The 18,386-nt window shown below is 35.5% G+C and overlaps 1 protein-coding gene across 2 annotated transcripts in view; it reads left to right on the top strand.

Annotated features, from left to right (window-relative positions):
- The window catches only part of MINDY3 (MINDY lysine 48 deubiquitinase 3), a 105,784-nt gene extending 87,645 nt beyond the window's left edge, over nt 1-18,139 (top strand). For both annotated transcript variants that reach the window (XM_036761285.1, XM_036761286.1), the window contains exons 12-15: nt 6,958-7,030; nt 9,616-9,703; nt 12,329-12,400; nt 17,037-18,139. In XM_036761285.1, the coding sequence (XP_036617180.1) occupies nt 6,958-7,030; nt 9,616-9,703; nt 12,329-12,400; nt 17,037-17,186 (383 nt within the window). In that variant the 3' untranslated portion in view covers nt 17,187-18,139. The remainder of the gene's footprint in view (nt 1-6,957; nt 7,031-9,615; nt 9,704-12,328; nt 12,401-17,036) is intronic.
- The last annotated feature ends 247 nt before the right edge of the window (nt 18,140-18,386 follow it).

Here is an 18,386-nt window from a genome sequence, read left to right as displayed (position 1 = left end):
ATTATGATTGAAAACATTTCTAATAACTAAGTAAATATAAATATGTGTTTATGTATATATGTATAAATGGTACATACATACATATATTGAGGGAAGGGGGTTGCACCTCTTAGAGTGATTTCTGTGATTCCTGTCATTGCTTTGCTGCTTGCTGTCCACATAAGCACTTCTCTTTGCCCTAGCCATGATTCTTTTCTTGACACCTGTGCCATTTGCTTTCATCTCATAGTTTTGGATTTGCAAAGGAATCCCTGTAGTTTATTTTCACTTTTGTACTATGCCTGCAAGTCTAGTTTCTGTCTCCATGTGAATTACAGTGATTTCTATTTAGCTAGGTAAATTCCATGATTTATCTTTTTTCCAGGCATAGAAAAATTTCTTGGGTTTTTTTTTTTTCTGCAGAAATACTAGTCTTTAATTAAATAACTTCTATTCTTAATACTTTTTAAAATTTAAGGTAACCTATAGTAACAGTACAAGATTTAGGGAAACATGAATAACTTCGTTACTAAGTCAATAAACAACAACCATTACTTAACTAATCTCAGTTTTCTCTCCCAAGAAAACCTATATTTTGCCTCACCCACAATGGTTCCAAGCATTTGAAAATTTTTAGATGCTCAACCTTAACTTAGCTTCCTGGCAATTTACTTATAGCTTGAATATTTAAAAGCTCTTTTTCCTATTGCCTGAGTTAATTAAAAGTCACTGATGGCTTGATTTCCTCCTGCTCGTGCTCAGCTCTCAGTAATTAATTTCCTGAAAGAGAATCACCATGCTGATCTCAGTGAGTGCCCCAAACATTTCTATACATCTTCTATCCTTTTGATCATTTGTGTTTGTGATTCGAAACAGAAAAGATGGAGGAAAAAAACAGTACATCTCTTCTGTCTTATCTGTGTGAAGTCCAGCTTTATGATTTTCTTCTGGTATAAAAGCAGTCACATTCTCAACTCCCCTATTCCATCAGGACTCACTTAGCATTAATTATTCTTTGGCTGTGCAGTTGCTGTGGTTTTTAGTAACTGGATTTCTGCCATTTTAAAAAATTGTTCTTTTCTTAAATGGGCCATGTCTTTTTTTCTCTTGGAACCTTTAAAAGCACAATTCAAATGGAAGTTTTTTAAATGAGTTATACAGTGGTTTCCTCTCATCATCTCTGCCAGCTCTTATTTTCTACTTCTGTTCACCTCAACTTGGCTAATCTTATAAGATCAAAATTTTAGAACTAGAAGAGACTTTAGTGTCAGTCAAGTCCAACCCCCTCATTTTACAAATATGGAAACTGAGTCATAAGTTAAGTAAATTACCCAGAGTTTCACATCTAGTAAGTAACTGAAGTAGGATTTGAATTCAGGTCTTCTTGACTCCCAAGTCCAGTGCAGTATCCACTATACCACATGCATAATCTTGGTAGCACAAGTTTCACTCAATCTCTTCCTTCAATTTCCAGGTTCCCTATTGTGCCAATCTCTTTAAAATGTTGATACTGGATTACTGAAGTTTTACATTTAGATTTTGAGAGATAGTATTTCCAGTTTCTTTCTGAAAGTGATTGTTCTACTTAAGCCTTTATACATATGATTGAATAGAAAGTGAAACAAAGAGAAAACTATAGGTATTCTTTTGTACTTCCTCTTTCAAACTGTGCTTACTTGAACTAGTGAATGTATTGCAAGTTACTCGAGATAGTATATTTTATCAAGTATTTTCTTAGTTTAAGAATGATATAGGTGAAAATAGTGGCACAAGATGATGTCACTTTTTATGTACACATAGCTAGATTTGCATGATGTTTATACTAAGGAAACAAAGTAATGTTATATAGAGGTTGTGTGATGCTAAGGCTGAAGTATGTTGTAGATCAGTGATGTCAAACTCAAATAGAAATGGATCTATGCAAACTGCAGATTGACTACAGTTATTACAAATTATTAAATATTGACTACAAATCATCTGTGGTATATTGTATTTTTATATATTTCATTAAACATTTTTTAGTTACATTTTAATCTGAATCAGGCTGTACTTGGGAGTTTTATAGGCTGTGAGTTTGGCACTTCTGGTATAGATGAGGCATGGCTTATAGTTTCAGTTCCCACAAAACCCAATAAGCTTTGTATGCATCAACAAATAGAAATTTTCTTTAGTGTGAAATTGTCAGCAGTTTCATAGATAACTGCCATTTACCGAAAAGGAACTAGGTGATCATGCATGGATAGTTTAGCACAGTCCATCAATGTTACTAAAAAGATAATTATTAGTACCTCAAAATAGTGTTCTCTTTGTTACGTGCCCATGAACAGAAATTTGCTCATTTTCATATTGAGGAATCTTTCTCTAAATAGCTTAGTAAGCTCTATCCAAGTTTGAAAAATTGTTTAACATTATTAGTTCTGAACATAGCTAAGCAGAATAAATAGTTATAAGCCTTTTTCTGCTCAGAGTTTTCTAAGCCTGAATGGCTCATAATTACTTAAATATATTCCTTTTTAAATTTCTGCTTAACTCTATATTAAGATACTTGATATGTATATTACTATAAACCACTTGAAAGTATGTTGGCTTTGAATTTTATTAAATGATTCTTATTACTTAATCAGGCCCCATCGATATATTTGTTCAGATCAACACATGGGCTTATTTTTACATATGAGCCAAAAAAAATACCATACTGAGGGGGAGGCAGTACAGTATGTTCCACATTTTGTTGAAGAGTAACTAAATCTTACTTTGCTGTGACTGCTTTGTTTGATTATAGAAGCAGAGCTCTTAAATACCCTATTCTACTTGGCAGGATGTAAAATTGCTAAGCAGTATCTTTTATTGCAAGGTAGTTTAAAACTGAGAAAATCCTCGGGAATGAGTAAATAGGTATGGAGAAAGGGCAGTGTACGTTTATGGATATAAAATATGTCTGTTTAAAACTGCTTTAATTTTAAAATATCCTAGAAGCTTTTCTATGTCATATTTTTCCTTTGCCAGGTATGTTTTGCCACTACTCATACAGTTTTCTGCCAGAAAGGATTTTTTTCCTGTAAAATGGTCTCTCCCTATATTAAATACCACACTGCATTTTAACATTGTAATACTCTTTAATTAAATCCCAATAAAAGCTGGAGTAGGGAGGGGGGAGATTTCTCTCTGTCTAAAAAATAACACCACCAAATTCCCGTCAGAAGTTAAGTAGGCTATTAAATTTTAAAAAAATATATGCGTTATGAAACAAAGGAGTAATAGGAACTTGTAACAGTTATTTCAACAGTAGTAAAAAGAATACTTTTTATTAAAAGATATGCTTGAGGAGGCGGAGCCACAATGTCCAAGTGGTAAAAAGCAGGACAGGGAGTTTTGCTTCACAAACGTCTCCAAACAGATTGAGAAAATGCACCAAACTGAATCCTTATAGGGAAATATAGAAAAAATCACAAGTCTTTTTGTTCAGTTGAGCTCAGCATAGGAAGACAGACAAGTATATGCATACACTGGGGACTGAGTCTGCCAGAAGCACACTGCAAGCAGAGAACCCCAGCACCCAGAGAGAGGCTGTGCACCAGGACAAAAGGAGGTCACAGATTTGTGGCAGGGCCCCACCAGACCCATCCTGGTACCCTATGATGAAGACAGTTAACAACTGGCAGCTTCATTGCCCACTACCCAGTTCGGGGTCACAGAGTCTGGGAAGACTGAGAAAGGTCGTGATGGTTGGTGGTGTTTGTCCTTTGTTTTCAGAGAGGACCAGTGATATCATGGAGTGATATCAAGTGAGACAGATTTGTACAAAATTGTTAGCCTCTCTCTTCCTGAGTCATCAAAATCAGTGGCAGGACAAAAGTCAAGACAACTGGCGATGGCTCAGGATGCAGTGGATGACCTTGGCATCTTTGATGCCTGAACAAGCTCCAAGCACTCTATAATGCCTGCTCCAGCCACCTTCTATCTGCCCATTCCATCAAGGGAAAATCCTCACATGTTCAGAATAGACATCCCCTAACTCACCAACAAGTTTGAGGTCTGTTGGTTACCCTTAGCCTGGTTTAGCCTGTCTGCCAAGATGGTTTACTGGGGTGTGGCTGTTGAACATGCTACAGCTTCTTGGAGTTGGGTGAATCAGGTGGATACCAAAGGTGGATGAGTAGCCCTGAAAAGAGCTCGGCAAGGCCTCACACTAGAGGCACTAGGACTCCTGAACATACCTGTGCGTGGAAGTAGCATCCCAGGTAGGGATGCCCCAGGCAATGCACAGAGAAAGAAAAAAGCCTTGAACCCAGAAGAAGCAGTATTGCTCAGATTCCAGGCACAGAGAAAAGTTTCAGTTGAATCATCTAGCCCATCCTGCAAAGAAATAACCAAAGCAGAATTCCCAGACCAAAGAGGAACCCCGCTCTGACCAAGAGAGCTTTTAAGTTGGCTGATAGGAACTGACTCCAACAGTAGTATACTCTTGTTCAGCCACAATCTCAGCTCAGGAACTTGTGGAGCTCTGACTGGGAGGCCAGAAATCAGACTTCTCCCTGCATCAAACCACTTTGGGAGTACTAGAGGTTTCCCTGTCCCTAGCCTGTCCTTGAGATCCTGTAATAATACAACACTCAGTGCCCCAAGAACTCAGCAAAAGGACCAACCCAAGTACCCCACCCTAATGGGCCATTATGGTAGCAGAGACATTTAAGATACAGCCGTTGAAGAAAAGAATGATCCCAAAACATCTATAAGCAAAGCCTCAGAGAAAAAACACAGCTTGGGCACACACTTAACTAGAATTCCTGGGAGAGATGAAGCAAGAGTTAAAAAAAAAAAAGAATTAAAAAAATATTTGTTATAAATGGAATGAGGGTGCTTGAAGAAAAAACTGAAAAAGAAATGAAAGCTATGGAAGAAATAATCAGAAAAGGAATTAATACCTTTGCACAAGAGATGCAAAATCTTATCTGAGCAGTAAACTTCCCTGAAAATTGAAATGGACCAAATAGAAGCCAGTGACTCCATGAGGCAACCAGAAATATTAAAACAGAATTCACAAGTTGAAAAAAAAAGATGAAGAATATGTAAGGTATCTCATAGCAAAAACATCTGATCTAGAAAACAGATTGAGGAGGGAAAAAATTAATCATTTAGACTATCTCAATACAAAAATTGAATACAAAAATTAATCCTTAGACTCTCTTAATACAAAAAGAGCCTTGATATCATACTTTAAGAAAACTGAAAACTGTATCTCTTAGAAACCAGAAGGCAAAGTTGAACTAGAAAGAATCCACCAGTTATCTCCTAATAAAAACTCCAAAATAAAAACTCCTAGGAATATCATAGCCAAAATCCAGAGTTTCCAGATTAAAAACAAAATACTACAAGCAAAAAGAAAAAATTCAAGCACCACTGAGCCATTAGTGGATCACACAAAATTTAGCAGCCACCACTTCGTTGGAGCAGAGAGCTTGGAATGTGATATTGTAGAAGACAAAGGATAGGGGCTTATAGCCAAGAACAATTTAGCCAGCAAAACTGAGTATGATACCATGGGGGAAGGGGGGATGGATTTTTAATGAAATAGAGGACTTCGGAGCATTTCTGGTAAAAAAAAAAAAATACCAAAGCTGCTTAGAAACTTTGAAGTTAAAACACACACATGAAGGGAAATATTAAAAGATAAACATGAACAAACAATGATAAAGGATACACAAGAATAAATTGCTTACATTCAAATATAGAGAGATGATACATATGTCTCCTGAACCTTTGCATCATTGTTTACAGATAGAGTGCAATTAGACAAGGCCTTGGAAGATTGTGTTATGTTTTGATGATCTTAAGGGGGAAAAAATAGAGAAGGGAAGAAGAATACACTGGGATTTAGGAAAAGGAAGGTTGGGGGAAATTATCTCACATAATGAAAGTGTACAAGTAGATATCTGTACAAACAAGGAAGGGGGTGGAGAGAAATGTTTGACACTTGAACTTCAGTTTCATGTCTGCTGGTCAAAAGTAGGAAGAATACACGCACACATATGTACACATGTACACACATACACAGAGTTGGAGGTAATCATACAACAGGGATATTGGAAGGAAAAGACAGAAGAAGTGAGGCAGAAATAGAAGGAAGATAGATTAAGAAGGGATTAGTCTTAAGCAGAACAAACTCTAACGGTGTACATAACTATTTATGACTCATTTTTGAGTGTTGCAAAGGATGGCATTATGAGGGGATGTGTGTAAATTGGGGAATAGATAAACAAGTTATGGTATATAACTGTGATGGTACTATTGTGCTGAGCGCTTGCCAGCAAAATGACTGATCACTGTACCAGAGGACTGATGATGAAACATACTACCCACCTCGTGGTAGAAGGTTGGAAGGCTGAATGTAGAATGGACAATTTTTTTTTTTGATATGGCTAATGTGAATTTTTTTTAACTTTTTTTTTAAACCAACTGTACATGTTTGTGATAGGTTTTGTTTTTCTTATCATCTCAACTGGGGTCAAGGGAAGTGCAGTGAGATGAGAGGGTGAAAAAGTAGATCTTAGATGGTGAAAACAAAATATTAAAAAATAAAAGATTTGTTTAATGCTGAATGTTTCCATATAATTTTAAGTTTAAATGTCAGTTTAAACTATGCCCTTTTTAAAACCATTTATAGGAAAGGCTTCTAGGGAAGATCACTTCATTTTAGAGTTTCATGATAGAGTTCTAAAACTGAAGTTATTAAGCTTGGTTGTTTGTTTGTAATGTTAATCATTAGCCGAGAAAGGCCCAGGCCAAGGGAAACAGAAGTCCAAATGAGAATATGTCAAGGAACCTCGAATAAATTTAATGTGTCTCACTTTATTTTCCCCTCTTATTTGATTTTTTTTTTGAGAACTTGTGTGACTGCAATGATTGTTGAAGACTACATTTACAAAGATGATGTTGACACTTTCTGCAGTAATTTCTAATTTTCTGTTATTTTTGCAGATAATGGATTTATACCTGATACACTTCTAGAAGATGTGATGAAAGCTTTGGATCTTGTATCAGATCCTGAATAGTAAGATAATAGAAAATTAAAGTTTTTATTTGACCATAAGTAAAATTTCCATTAAAATCAAAATTTACCATACCATCATTAATTATTTTATTGATATATGTGTTTATATACATATACACAAATGTCATAGTGAATGATATTCTAATTAAAAGAAAGATCAGTTTGTGTGGATGGATAGTTAAAAAAAGTAAGAAAGATTTTGAGACTACACTTAGCCAAAAACTAACTTTCCTGTCTATACTCTGTCTTTTTTTATTAGGCATTTAAAAGAATGGTATTAAAAAGTTGGATTGTGGGGCTTGGGGGGATTTTTTTTTTTTTTTTGAAATTTCAAAGTATTTTTCTGTTAGCTACCAAAACTTAATTTTTCAATCTCCTGTTATTTTTCTGTTTTGTCATTTTGAACCTGGTTTAGGCAGTTTTGGAGAAAATTGTAACAGTTCCCTATATTATAGATACTGATAATAGATAGTGTCTTCTGTCAATAACCAGCAGCCCTTTGACTTTCAGCCTTACGTGTTTAAAGACAGTCAAAGATGTTAACACTTCCAGATGACTAAATGATCTGGACTAAATCCTTTGAGTGTCAGCACATGAAGAATCCAGTCTTTCTATTCATTCAGGTTTCATTTTTTTTTTCTTGTCCTCATTACCTTAGTGTTATGCAGAGGCACTTTTCACATGTATAATAGCTTTCTCTAAAAAAAAAAAAAAACAAACCAACATTTTTTGCATTTTGTTTCTCCTTGGGGATAATTTGCATTTTACTGTACTAATTGGAATATTAAGTTGATCAAATATGAAACTAAATCTGGAAATTTGACCAGTTTCTTCTGAACAATAACATGAATGTCAAGTTCTAATGCTTTTAAGTTCTGTACATTTTTCATCTGACAATAAAAAACAAACTGACGTGTAAAGTAACGTAACTAGGGATTTCAGCATACAGCCTTGTTCATGTTTTTTAGATGAATTTCAGATGTGGTCTCTTTGAAAGTATGCAGCTACGTATAAACACTTATAAACTAATCAAGTCTAATATCTTAGAATCTTATCACCTTGAACTATGATGCAGACGTATTCAATAGTTAAGCATAGGTGGACAGGTTTATAACATAAAGGAGATGTCTGAAGGATTCTCAACTATGGTAGCAAGTGATAATGATGGTGGTTTACCAGGCTTCCTCTCAATAAAGACTGAACCAGTCTCCAAGCATAAGACCACCTTATTGAAGCCTATCAATTTGAAGGAGAAAATTGAATCTCTTCTCCTTTTGCAATTGTTGCTTTCTCTCTTTGCCTTCTCCATTCACCCCCACTCCCATGTATAACTTAATTTAAAAATTAACCCACATTTCCCATGTCTTACTTTAGTACTTGTTGGTATCCTTGCTGTATGAAGAAGACAACAGTGATCCATTTAAATTGTTTTCTAGTTGTAGTTAGTGGGTAAATTAAAAGGTCCTGATACCCAGTCTTGTGACTAGTGGTACATATTTGTAAAATGACTGAGGTCCAGTCTTTGGTAGTAGAATTTGTTCCCCTCTGTAGAGTTATCCTTTTTAAACAGACTTGAATCTGTGAGTCTGACAACCTCATAAGCCTCCTGTTCAAACCTACTGACCTAATCATCTCAGATTCGTTAGATGGAATATGATACTCAAATCCTTTACTTTTTAAGTTAGATAGTAGGTAGTTTGATACCCTTATTCTACATGGGTGTGTGTGTGTGTGTGTGTGTGTGTGTGTGTGTGTGTGTGTGTAGAACCCAGCAGAGGATTAAAAGCCAAGCATTTTTATATTTTGGTATTTCAAAGAACCCTAAATTACTGGCTTCAAAACAGAAACTTCAAGTTTGAAAAATCTCATCTTCTACCTCTCACCCCAGTTTCCTTCTGTGTTCCTCCTTAGCAATGGTGTACAGTGTTCTCCCTCCCCAGTAGATAAGACTGGAAGTTGTCTCTGATTCTTATTACAACATTCTTCCTCCTCGACAACACTGTCATTCTTATACCTAAATAGTATAGTGTGATCAAGCCTGAAGGAACTTTATTGACCAAGTACAAGCCTTTATTTCACAGATAAAGAATTAAGGCCTAGAGAAACTGACTTGCCCAAGATTACAGAGTTAGATCTTGTACTTCCAGTCCCATGTACTTTCCACTCTGCCAGGAAAAAAGAGGAAAAAAGTAGATGAATGATTTGTACTCTTACAGTGAAATACACCTCATAAATTTTTTTTCTTTAAAAACAGACAAAAGAAAGAAATTCTTCCTGGCAGGGGCAGTGCCATGGGTCTAGGCTTATAAACATCAATTTTAAAATGACTTTACCTAATAAGGAATGAACCTTCAAAATTATCTTCACATTAAATTGTAAATAGTAACAGATTACTGTGATTTAAAAATAACCACATTTTGGCAAATCAAGCACCATTCCTATGTATTTGTCATTAAGGTTCTAAAAAGAACAGCACTCAGAATTTTTGGCAGTGTGATGTGTTGTAATGCCACATATTTTAATCATGTAAGAATAAAAATGTACCAGTGCACTTACTGTTTTTGTATTTTCTGATATTGTTACAGTGTCAACCTCATGAAGAATAAATTAGACCCAGAAGGACTAGGAATTATCTTACTGGGTCCCTTTCTCCAGGAGTTCTTTCCTGATCAGGTAACAAGGAATTGTGTTCATTGATTCCTAATATGGTTGAGATTCTCAGAGATCATGCTGGTAATTTTCCTACACATTTATCCTACTACTTATAGATTTAGTTTAGGTCAAGAAAGCTCTGTTCTTTTAAAGATTCTCATAGTAAGAATATATGTGTGTATGTACGTACTTAAATTACGTTATATTTAATGGGAAGATTGCCCCGAGTTCACTTGTGTATGTTCACTTAATTTTTGAGAAAGAAATCGCTACTTTATACTGCTCTTATTTTGTGGTAAAAATAACATAATTCATAATTGTACACTCAAAAATACATTGTAGCATGTTAAATCACTGCATAAAGTGGGATACAAGTGAGTTCTGCTCAGTCTGAGGCTTGGAATCATCGGCCAGGTTTATCACCAGGGTTGTGTGGCAGCAAGGTTCCTTGTGCCAGTTCCCGTGGCCTGGAATCTTTAAAAACTAGACCACCTTTTTTCCAGAAAGAAAGCCAAGAGAGCAGGTGGTAGGAATTCCTTCCAAGGACCCTCAGTCATAAGGATAACCTCTTTCTTCTTGGAAGAGGAAAGAAAAATACCTAGGGAAACATCATCAGCTTGGGAATACGTTGGCTGTTATCACTCTGCTAAGTACCAGTTTCTGCCTTCTCCTCTCAGTCTCCTATGAGGCGCTGAATTCTAGGACTGAATATTGGGCACATTAACTCCACTCTCCTATAGATTGTTCCTTGTCTCTTCTCTAGCATAAGATTTTATCACTTAACTGAATTAGTCAGTTACCTGAATATACCTGGGTCCTTTGTTCCTCAAATAGCACAATTGTAAGTTGAAGTTAAGTGCTTTGACAAAATTACCCGTGTCATTTTCACCCCTGTTACAAAAAGGAGATAGTTGCCAAGTGGAAAATAACTCAGAATAGAAGGGAAAAAATGTTAAAGACTTAATTGCAATTTAGAAGAGTTTAAAAGAATTTAAATTGTTAATCCTGTGTGTCAGATTTGAACAGTTGGTCTGAATCATAATAGTTATATTCCTAAAATGGTAAACAGCACTATGAACATAAGATTTTGATCATTTTTTTTAAATGACTAGAGCACACCCTTTCTAAACCTGCAACTGCCATGGAAATTTGGGAAAGTAAAAGAACGAAAGGTTTTTTTTGTCTTTTTTTTAATAGGTTTTCAAATCCTAAGCTATTGATTGAAAAAAATTCTTGCAGTTACCTAATGGAGGGAAGATTGCAAAAGTATTTTCCAATGAATTCCAATGTCTTAAAATATAGATACTTAAAGTGTTAGGTTTCTTAATAAGTATTTAACATGGGGCAGCTAGATGGTACAGTGAGTAGAGCACCAGCCCTGGAGTCAGGAGGACCTGAGTTCAAATCTGGCCTCAGACACTTGACACATGTACTAGCTGTGTGACCTTGGGCAAGTCACTTAACCCCAGTTGCCCTGCAGAAAACAAAAAAAAAAAAAAAAAAACAAGAAAATGGATAAATTGTAAAAAATAAAAAAAGTATTTAACATAGACTTCCTCCTCTTTGTTTTCTGTAGTTGAAATAATCTTATTTTTAATACATTTCTGACATGCTTTCAGTAAATGTCACAGTATGTTTTTCAATGATATAACATCTTAAGTAAACAAAAAATATATTGCCATCCATGTAATATTTAATTTTGTATACTATCCAAATGGAAAGATCCATTAAAAGAAAAAACTTTTTTTAAGTTTTGAGGTAATTCCCAATGTTTTTAGAAGTAGAATATCCTCCTATTTAATATCATTAAACTGTACTCTGTTCCCAAAAAAGTGCTAGGGGGTGGGGGTAGGGGTGGAGGGGAGATATATAACAAGGCAAGAGGTGAATAATCACCCAATGAATGCTTCAGATGGTTGCCATGGTAGTTGAAAGGAGGAAGAAATCACTTCCCAATGGTCAGTGGACATTTCCTTGAGGACATGGGATGTGACCTGGGTCTCAAAAGAAAGTATTCGTAGCCCTACTGGGAAAGGGATGAACATTCCAGTTGATAGCCTGGTTTTAGCAATTATGAAAATTGTGCCTCAAGGTGAAAGCATTTTTGAGGGTGAGTAAATAAAACTGGGCTGGATCAGAGTGTTCATGAAAATTAGTCATTGAAATAAAGGCTAGAGAGGTAAGTGGGGGCCAGGGTGCAGAAAGCCTCAAATACCAGGTTTGGTCTTTGCCCTTTAGGCAACAGGGATTAATCACAGGTTTTTGCAGGGAAATTAGGGTTAGCTTGAAAGTCACATTCCAGATGGCCATATTTCACATAGAATAACATTTGAAGTAAATTTCCTTAGAATTCTAAAATTCTCTCATTCTGTATGACACCGTTTTCTTTTTTAACTGCTATTCAAGAACTGACAGCCTTCATGGGACATTCTATGTAGGAAGTCCAAAGTCTTTGCAGTGGAATGAGCACACAGCTGCAGATAAGCCGGGGTTTCTGAGAACAAGTTATTTAGAAGTAAATAAAATGCTTGGGTGCATTTTTCTAGATACATCTCTTTTCAAGGCTTGACATTTAAAGTTTCAGTTACTAATTAGAAACAATTTGATTTGTGATTTAAATATGTAATGATACTTTACTTGTCATAGGATTCCAGTGTGCCAGAGTCATTTACCGTATACCACTACAATGGATTAAAGCAGTCTAATTATAATGAAAAGGTATGATTATTTAAATAAATTATTTATTTTTAACTGGGTCAATGATAGAAATATTTGAGAACATAAGTATTATTAGAATTCTACATTAGGACATGATCGCCAAATTCTCTTTATTTTCCCTTTATTGCTATCTACATTATCCTTTGCAGATGCCATGTTCTATTATGAACAATGCATATAAATTGGTATCACATTTTGAAGCATCATGTTTCACTGTCACAAAATAGGCTGTATTTAGGGGTGTGTTAATATCTTGGATGTACATATGCTATTGAGTCAGCATTACAGTTAGTCACATAAGTTCTGATTAATATAGATGAAAAAATGGTTTGAAAGGAGAAAACAGATGCAATTTAAAGATTACAAGTAGCACGTTATCGCCAAGGGCATTTTTTTTTTAAATTCAGGAAAGGGAACTTGTACCACACAAAAACTGACCTGATTGCATTGCAAATTTGTGCTTTGATTGACTCTTTTTGGTGAAATGGAAAAAAAAAACAACTCAACTGTATTTAAAACTAAAAAGAAATTATACTTTAGTTTCATAATGAATCTTTGCTCCAGTATCATCCACATGAGCTCTTCCTCTTCCATGCCCTCTCATCTGATATAATTCTTGTCCATGTCTTTCTATTGTTTCAACAATTTGGCTAGCAGCTGTTGTGGGGGTGAAAGACCAACACAAGCCCAACAACAAGAATGCTGCCAAAGCCTGGGTTCTTTTGATCTGCTTTATGTTAAGGGGTTAACAAGCTTACTTTAATTCAGCATACAAATACCATTCACTGAACTTCGTAAGAAATACAAACAAATTACAAACATCGACAGACAGACCAAATACAATTCATAGTTACCAACATCTAGGTTCAGCCCGGGAGCTCATAACAAGGGCTGGCCCAGAGTCACCAGAGTGCCACCATGGCTGAGGGTAAAAGCTCCAAAAAAGAGAAAGCCAACCCCTGGTTTTATATCTTTTTCAGGGTCAAGGGTGAGTCATACATTCGACTCACCCACGTGACCTAGAATTGTCACAAAGAGGTGACTTAAACCCACGTGGTCTGAAAGCCTCTGATGTCCCAAACATGTCACTCAAACTCATGTGTAAACTGGGCCCTCCCCTGAGGCAAGGAGGTTACCAAGGACTCTCATTCTCATCAAGGAAAAAAAGGCCAAACTCTTCAACGGCACTTGGTTGAACTGAGTGCTAAGAGCCCATTTTGTTTACCAACACATCTATAAATCTTCCAGAAAAGATCTACGCAGTGACTTCCTTTGGTTCTTTTAATATTTCTTGGATATCACTAAAGCCTTCAGGCTGTACACCTTTATCCCTCTTACTACGTGACCTGCCCACCTCTTTGTCCACTCACAGGTGTCTTCCAGGCCACAGCTTCCTTATTGGGTCTTTTTATCACCCTTTATAAACATATGAAGGGAATAATAAGCAAGAAATTGTATTCACTTATACTCAGACTTAGGGGACTTGAGTTTCTTTGATTCTGTGAGAATATATTTTATTTCTATATCATGACCCATATAGATCTACAATAGAAAAGCTTAGATACTGTTTCTTAATCTGTTCATAAGTGCTTCATTCAAAGTTTGAAGGTTTGCCTAGTCTTTTGTCGTATGAAGTGCTGTATAGTCACTAATTAGTTATCCCTGCAAGGGCAGTCGGTCATATTATCCATATTTCACAGATGAGGCAGCTGAGAGAGGGACATTAAGTGACTTCCCCAGTCCCTGTGTTCATACAGCGAGTCTTTGGCAGAGCAAGGACTAAAATGGAGTCCTGGACCCCCAGGCCTGTCCTTGGTCTGCTTACCAACATCACCTCTCTCCAGTAAGTGAGGGCAGCTCTGCCTATGACAAATGTCTCACTCCGTAGCAAAAAGAGGAGAAATCACAACAGGCAACAAGTATTGACAACATATTTTAGGATGGAAAGCTCATAGAAATTGTTCTGAAAATACCTATGCTATAAAATCATGGAGGTATAACCTGTGAACAGGCTAAAGGAAAGAACTAATGAGAGGGAGATTGAATGGTTTTAGGCAGGAGCTTATGGTAAACAGTATTAAGTGAAAAAAAGGGTTTTGAACTGAATGAATAGTAAGGGAAATTCTTTATGAAAAAAGTTCTATGAGATTATTTCTTAAATATAAAAAACCTGGACAACATTTTGTGTATAATTCTTCATAAGTGTTTAATTTGGGAGCTTAAAAGCAAAAAAACTGAAATTTTTAAGAAAAACAAACAGAAGTGCTTTAGCTAAAATAAAAATTCATATACATCTCACCTTAGAGCAGACCTGCACGACTTGGCAGTAGGTAGGGGCCAAAGTTAAAACAGGCTAAATTTAATTTCTTCGGGCCGCAGATAGGTTTTTAGTGGCTCACTTTCCAAAAAAATACAATTAATGGTTAAACTATTTTGCAAATAAACCATATTTTTAAAAAAGGGAAATTTCAATTAACATCAATTAATTATACTTAAGATTTTTATCATGAAATCACATTAATATTTTAAAAAATTACTTTGCTGAGTGGTACAAGTTTTAATATGCTGAAAACACAGTGAAAAGATACAACTGGCTCCTCTCAGACTAGAGACACATGACAGGAGAGAGTGGGCAGTGGCAACCAACCCCGCCAAGTTACACGACGGACACAATAGTGACTAGCCAAAGGTGGTTAAGTGGGGCATGGAAAAAAGCACTTGTTCCATCTTTACTTTCTTTTACATCCTTTACATTTTTTACGGGCTACCCAAAATCCTTTCACCAGCCAGTTGCAGCCCATGGGCCATATGTTGGGCAGACCTGCCTTAAAGCATGTCTTCCAAATTCTTTAGGATGGAATAAACTTTGCCTCTTTCCCTAAGCAAGTGATACAGAACAATGCACTAGTTTACTTAAAGTATTTCTATTGGCAAGACCCTTTTGAGCTAACAGTTTGATTCTATGAGCTTTTATACTTATGTGCCATGATAATGTTTTATGGCTTTTGTATTGCAGTAATGTGGCTTGATCATACAGAGGGTCCCAAAAGTAAGACTTCAAGGGTACTTTGTATCAGCCATTTTTTACTTGATAATATACTTTTGGAAGAACTTCATTATTATATTATTGTTTCTTATACATTAATGTTAATCATCATATTATACCTGCATAGAAAGAGGTATAAATTAAAGATTATCTATTCTTGCACCATAAATGTTAAATTCTTGTTTGGAAATATGTACTTAGGCTAATAGTCCTTAGTGATTATCAGATATTTCCTAATAGAGAAAATAATATAGAGCATTAAAAGAACCTGTTGAATAAAGAAATTAAATAATTGGGTTAAAAATTTTCTTTTGATTTTCATTTAGTCTTACACATTAAGAAGTTCAAGCTACTTACCAAGCTATCTATCTATCTTCCTTTCTATGACATGTACATGTATATGCATATTATATATCTCTATGTGTATATGCATATATATGTATATATCTAGAATTGCTGCCCCATGTAAATATTTTCTGACTGCCATTCCCTTCCATACAGTTCTATCTATTCTTATGTATCTTTCTCCCCAACACCTTTTTTTAGTTGCTTCCAGTTTTTTTTTTATTACATTCACCTATTTACTCTTTCTTCTTTTCATATAGTATTCAAATAAGATATATTTTTGGCTAAAATCTGTAGAAGGATGGTCTAGTAGAGAGCCTTCTATGGACTTCACATCATCCCACTGACATATACTAGCCCAGGGGTGAAGAACCTGTGGCCTTGAGGCCTTGAGGTCCTCAAGTGCAGCCCTTTGACTGAATCACAGAACAATTAAAGTTTGGATTCAGTCAAAGGGCCACACTTGAGGGCCTAGAGGACCACATGTAGCCTCAGGGCTGCAGGTTTCCCACCCCTGTTCTAGCCTGTGACTTAATTTCTTAGTGTCACAGGCCATTTTCTAAGACTTCAGGTTACACATAGTTTCTGATCAGCATCAGTAGAAGTTTGCACACCTATAATTCTCCACATTGATGAAGTCACAGGTCCATACCCAAAGCAAAACAAAATTAAAATTATGGAAGCATTTACTGAAGCAACAGATGATTTCCATGCCAGAAAGATCCAAGAGCTCCCAAACTTTACATTGAACCTTATGACATTAAAGATTGGGGAGAGGATTGTTGCAAAAAGAGCCTTTCAGAATATGTCAGTTGTTACTGCATGACTATCTAGGTTTTGGAGCTGTAGGTTTCATATACATGCACCATATAGACAGAATGTAAATAAGGTTTAAACAAATGGAAAAATTCATTCTTGTGGTGTTTGGCATGTTTTCTATGAGGTCATATATATTTTTAACTATTAAACTGGAACAAACCCAGAATAGCCAGCCATACAATAATGTATGTATATGCATTACTCTTTAGTTCTAGATTTTCACTATAAACAGATCACAAATGTACCCTCAGTCTGTAGCCTAAGAACAGATGTTTTTACTCATAATTTCTACTAAGACAAAATCAGATGTAGGGTTTTATACCTGAGTGGAAGAGTTTACTTGCTAATCCTGAAGATTGCCTAGATCCCTCATGGAGTTATCTGAACATGTAGACTAAACTTATAGGTGTCATCTTTGTTTAACAGGTCATGTATGTTGAAGGCACAGCAGTCGTTATGGGCTTTGAAGATCCTATGCTTCAGACAGATGACACTCCAGTTAAACGCTGTCTCCAGACCAAATGGCCATATATAGAACTGCTCTGGACCACAGACCGTTCTCCCTCGCTAAACTGATCTGCCCAAGTGTTTATAAGGAAGATGGTCCATGCTAATACTTATGGAAGGGTTGAAAAAAAATGGCAGTTAGATGTAAAATATTATACTTTGGCTAAATGAAGATATACACTGGTATCATTGATAAATTGTAAATAATTTTAAAACACTTTTTCAGTGTTTGGGATATATTTAATTTATATTTCTTTTTAAATGTCTTCTGTTAAAGTTTATCATTTGGGGCCATTGTGACAATGACAATAAAAAATTCTAAGCTTTAAATAGAATGTTTATTTGCAGGCTAGGATAATTTGCCATCTCTTACAGGCAGATTATAAAAGTCCAGTACTGTAGCATCTGCATACTGGATATCAAAATTGAAAACTATATTATTACATTATAGTGCATTAAAAAATTGAAAAACTTCACCTCTGCTTGTATTTTTAATTCATCCGAGCATGTTTCAATACTTAAATGATACTGGCTTACATCATATCATAGCTTCAGCATTGAAATCATAAAAGTTTGGATTTTTTTGTTTCTTTTCTAAAATCCCTTTTCAACTAAGTAGCTTGTACAAATGTTGGTCAGATGGTACACTTCAGAAATATTCCTGTGTAACATATAAATCATCAACTCTGTCTTTTGACAGTTGTCTGTTGCTTTCGCTTAATTATCTGGCATGTTGAAAGGCAGAAACTAAGAGGATGATGTATTGATTTATTCAGAGATGTATGAGAGGAATGTAAAAATAAGTTCAACAGAAAGATTTTGTTCTATAATTGTAACTATTCACTTTTATTGTATTGCCAAATACTCTTCTGAATTTGTCCCAACAACAATGTAAGCCAGCTTTCTTGTATATTTGTAACTGTGTTAACTGCATGAGAACATCTGTTATTACATTAGTATATTACATTATTTATTATGATCCTAGTTGATGGCTCTAAATAAACTTTTTTCCTGAACTATGACCTAGAATTTCTTTTACATTAGTTATCCAAAGTGTATCTCTCTTCTTACATTTAGATATGTTGATAATATCTGTCTACCCAGTAGTAGATCTCATAACCCAGCAAAAATGCTAAATGAACCCATTTAGGAGTTTCTAGACTACCAAGGTTGTAATCTTCCTCAAAGGAAATGCCTGCACTCTGCATACAGGGACCCACAGCAATCAACATTTTAATTCAAGGCTGAGTGGTACTGACTTGGAAGTAT

Source organism: Trichosurus vulpecula, chromosome 5 (assembly GCF_011100635.1).
Source record: "Trichosurus vulpecula isolate mTriVul1 chromosome 5, mTriVul1.pri, whole genome shotgun sequence".
In the NCBI taxonomy this organism is placed as follows: domain Eukaryota; kingdom Metazoa; phylum Chordata; class Mammalia; order Diprotodontia; family Phalangeridae; genus Trichosurus; species Trichosurus vulpecula.
The sequence above is the reverse complement of the archived record's forward strand: the minus strand, read 5'-3'. Positions and strand labels throughout refer to the sequence as shown.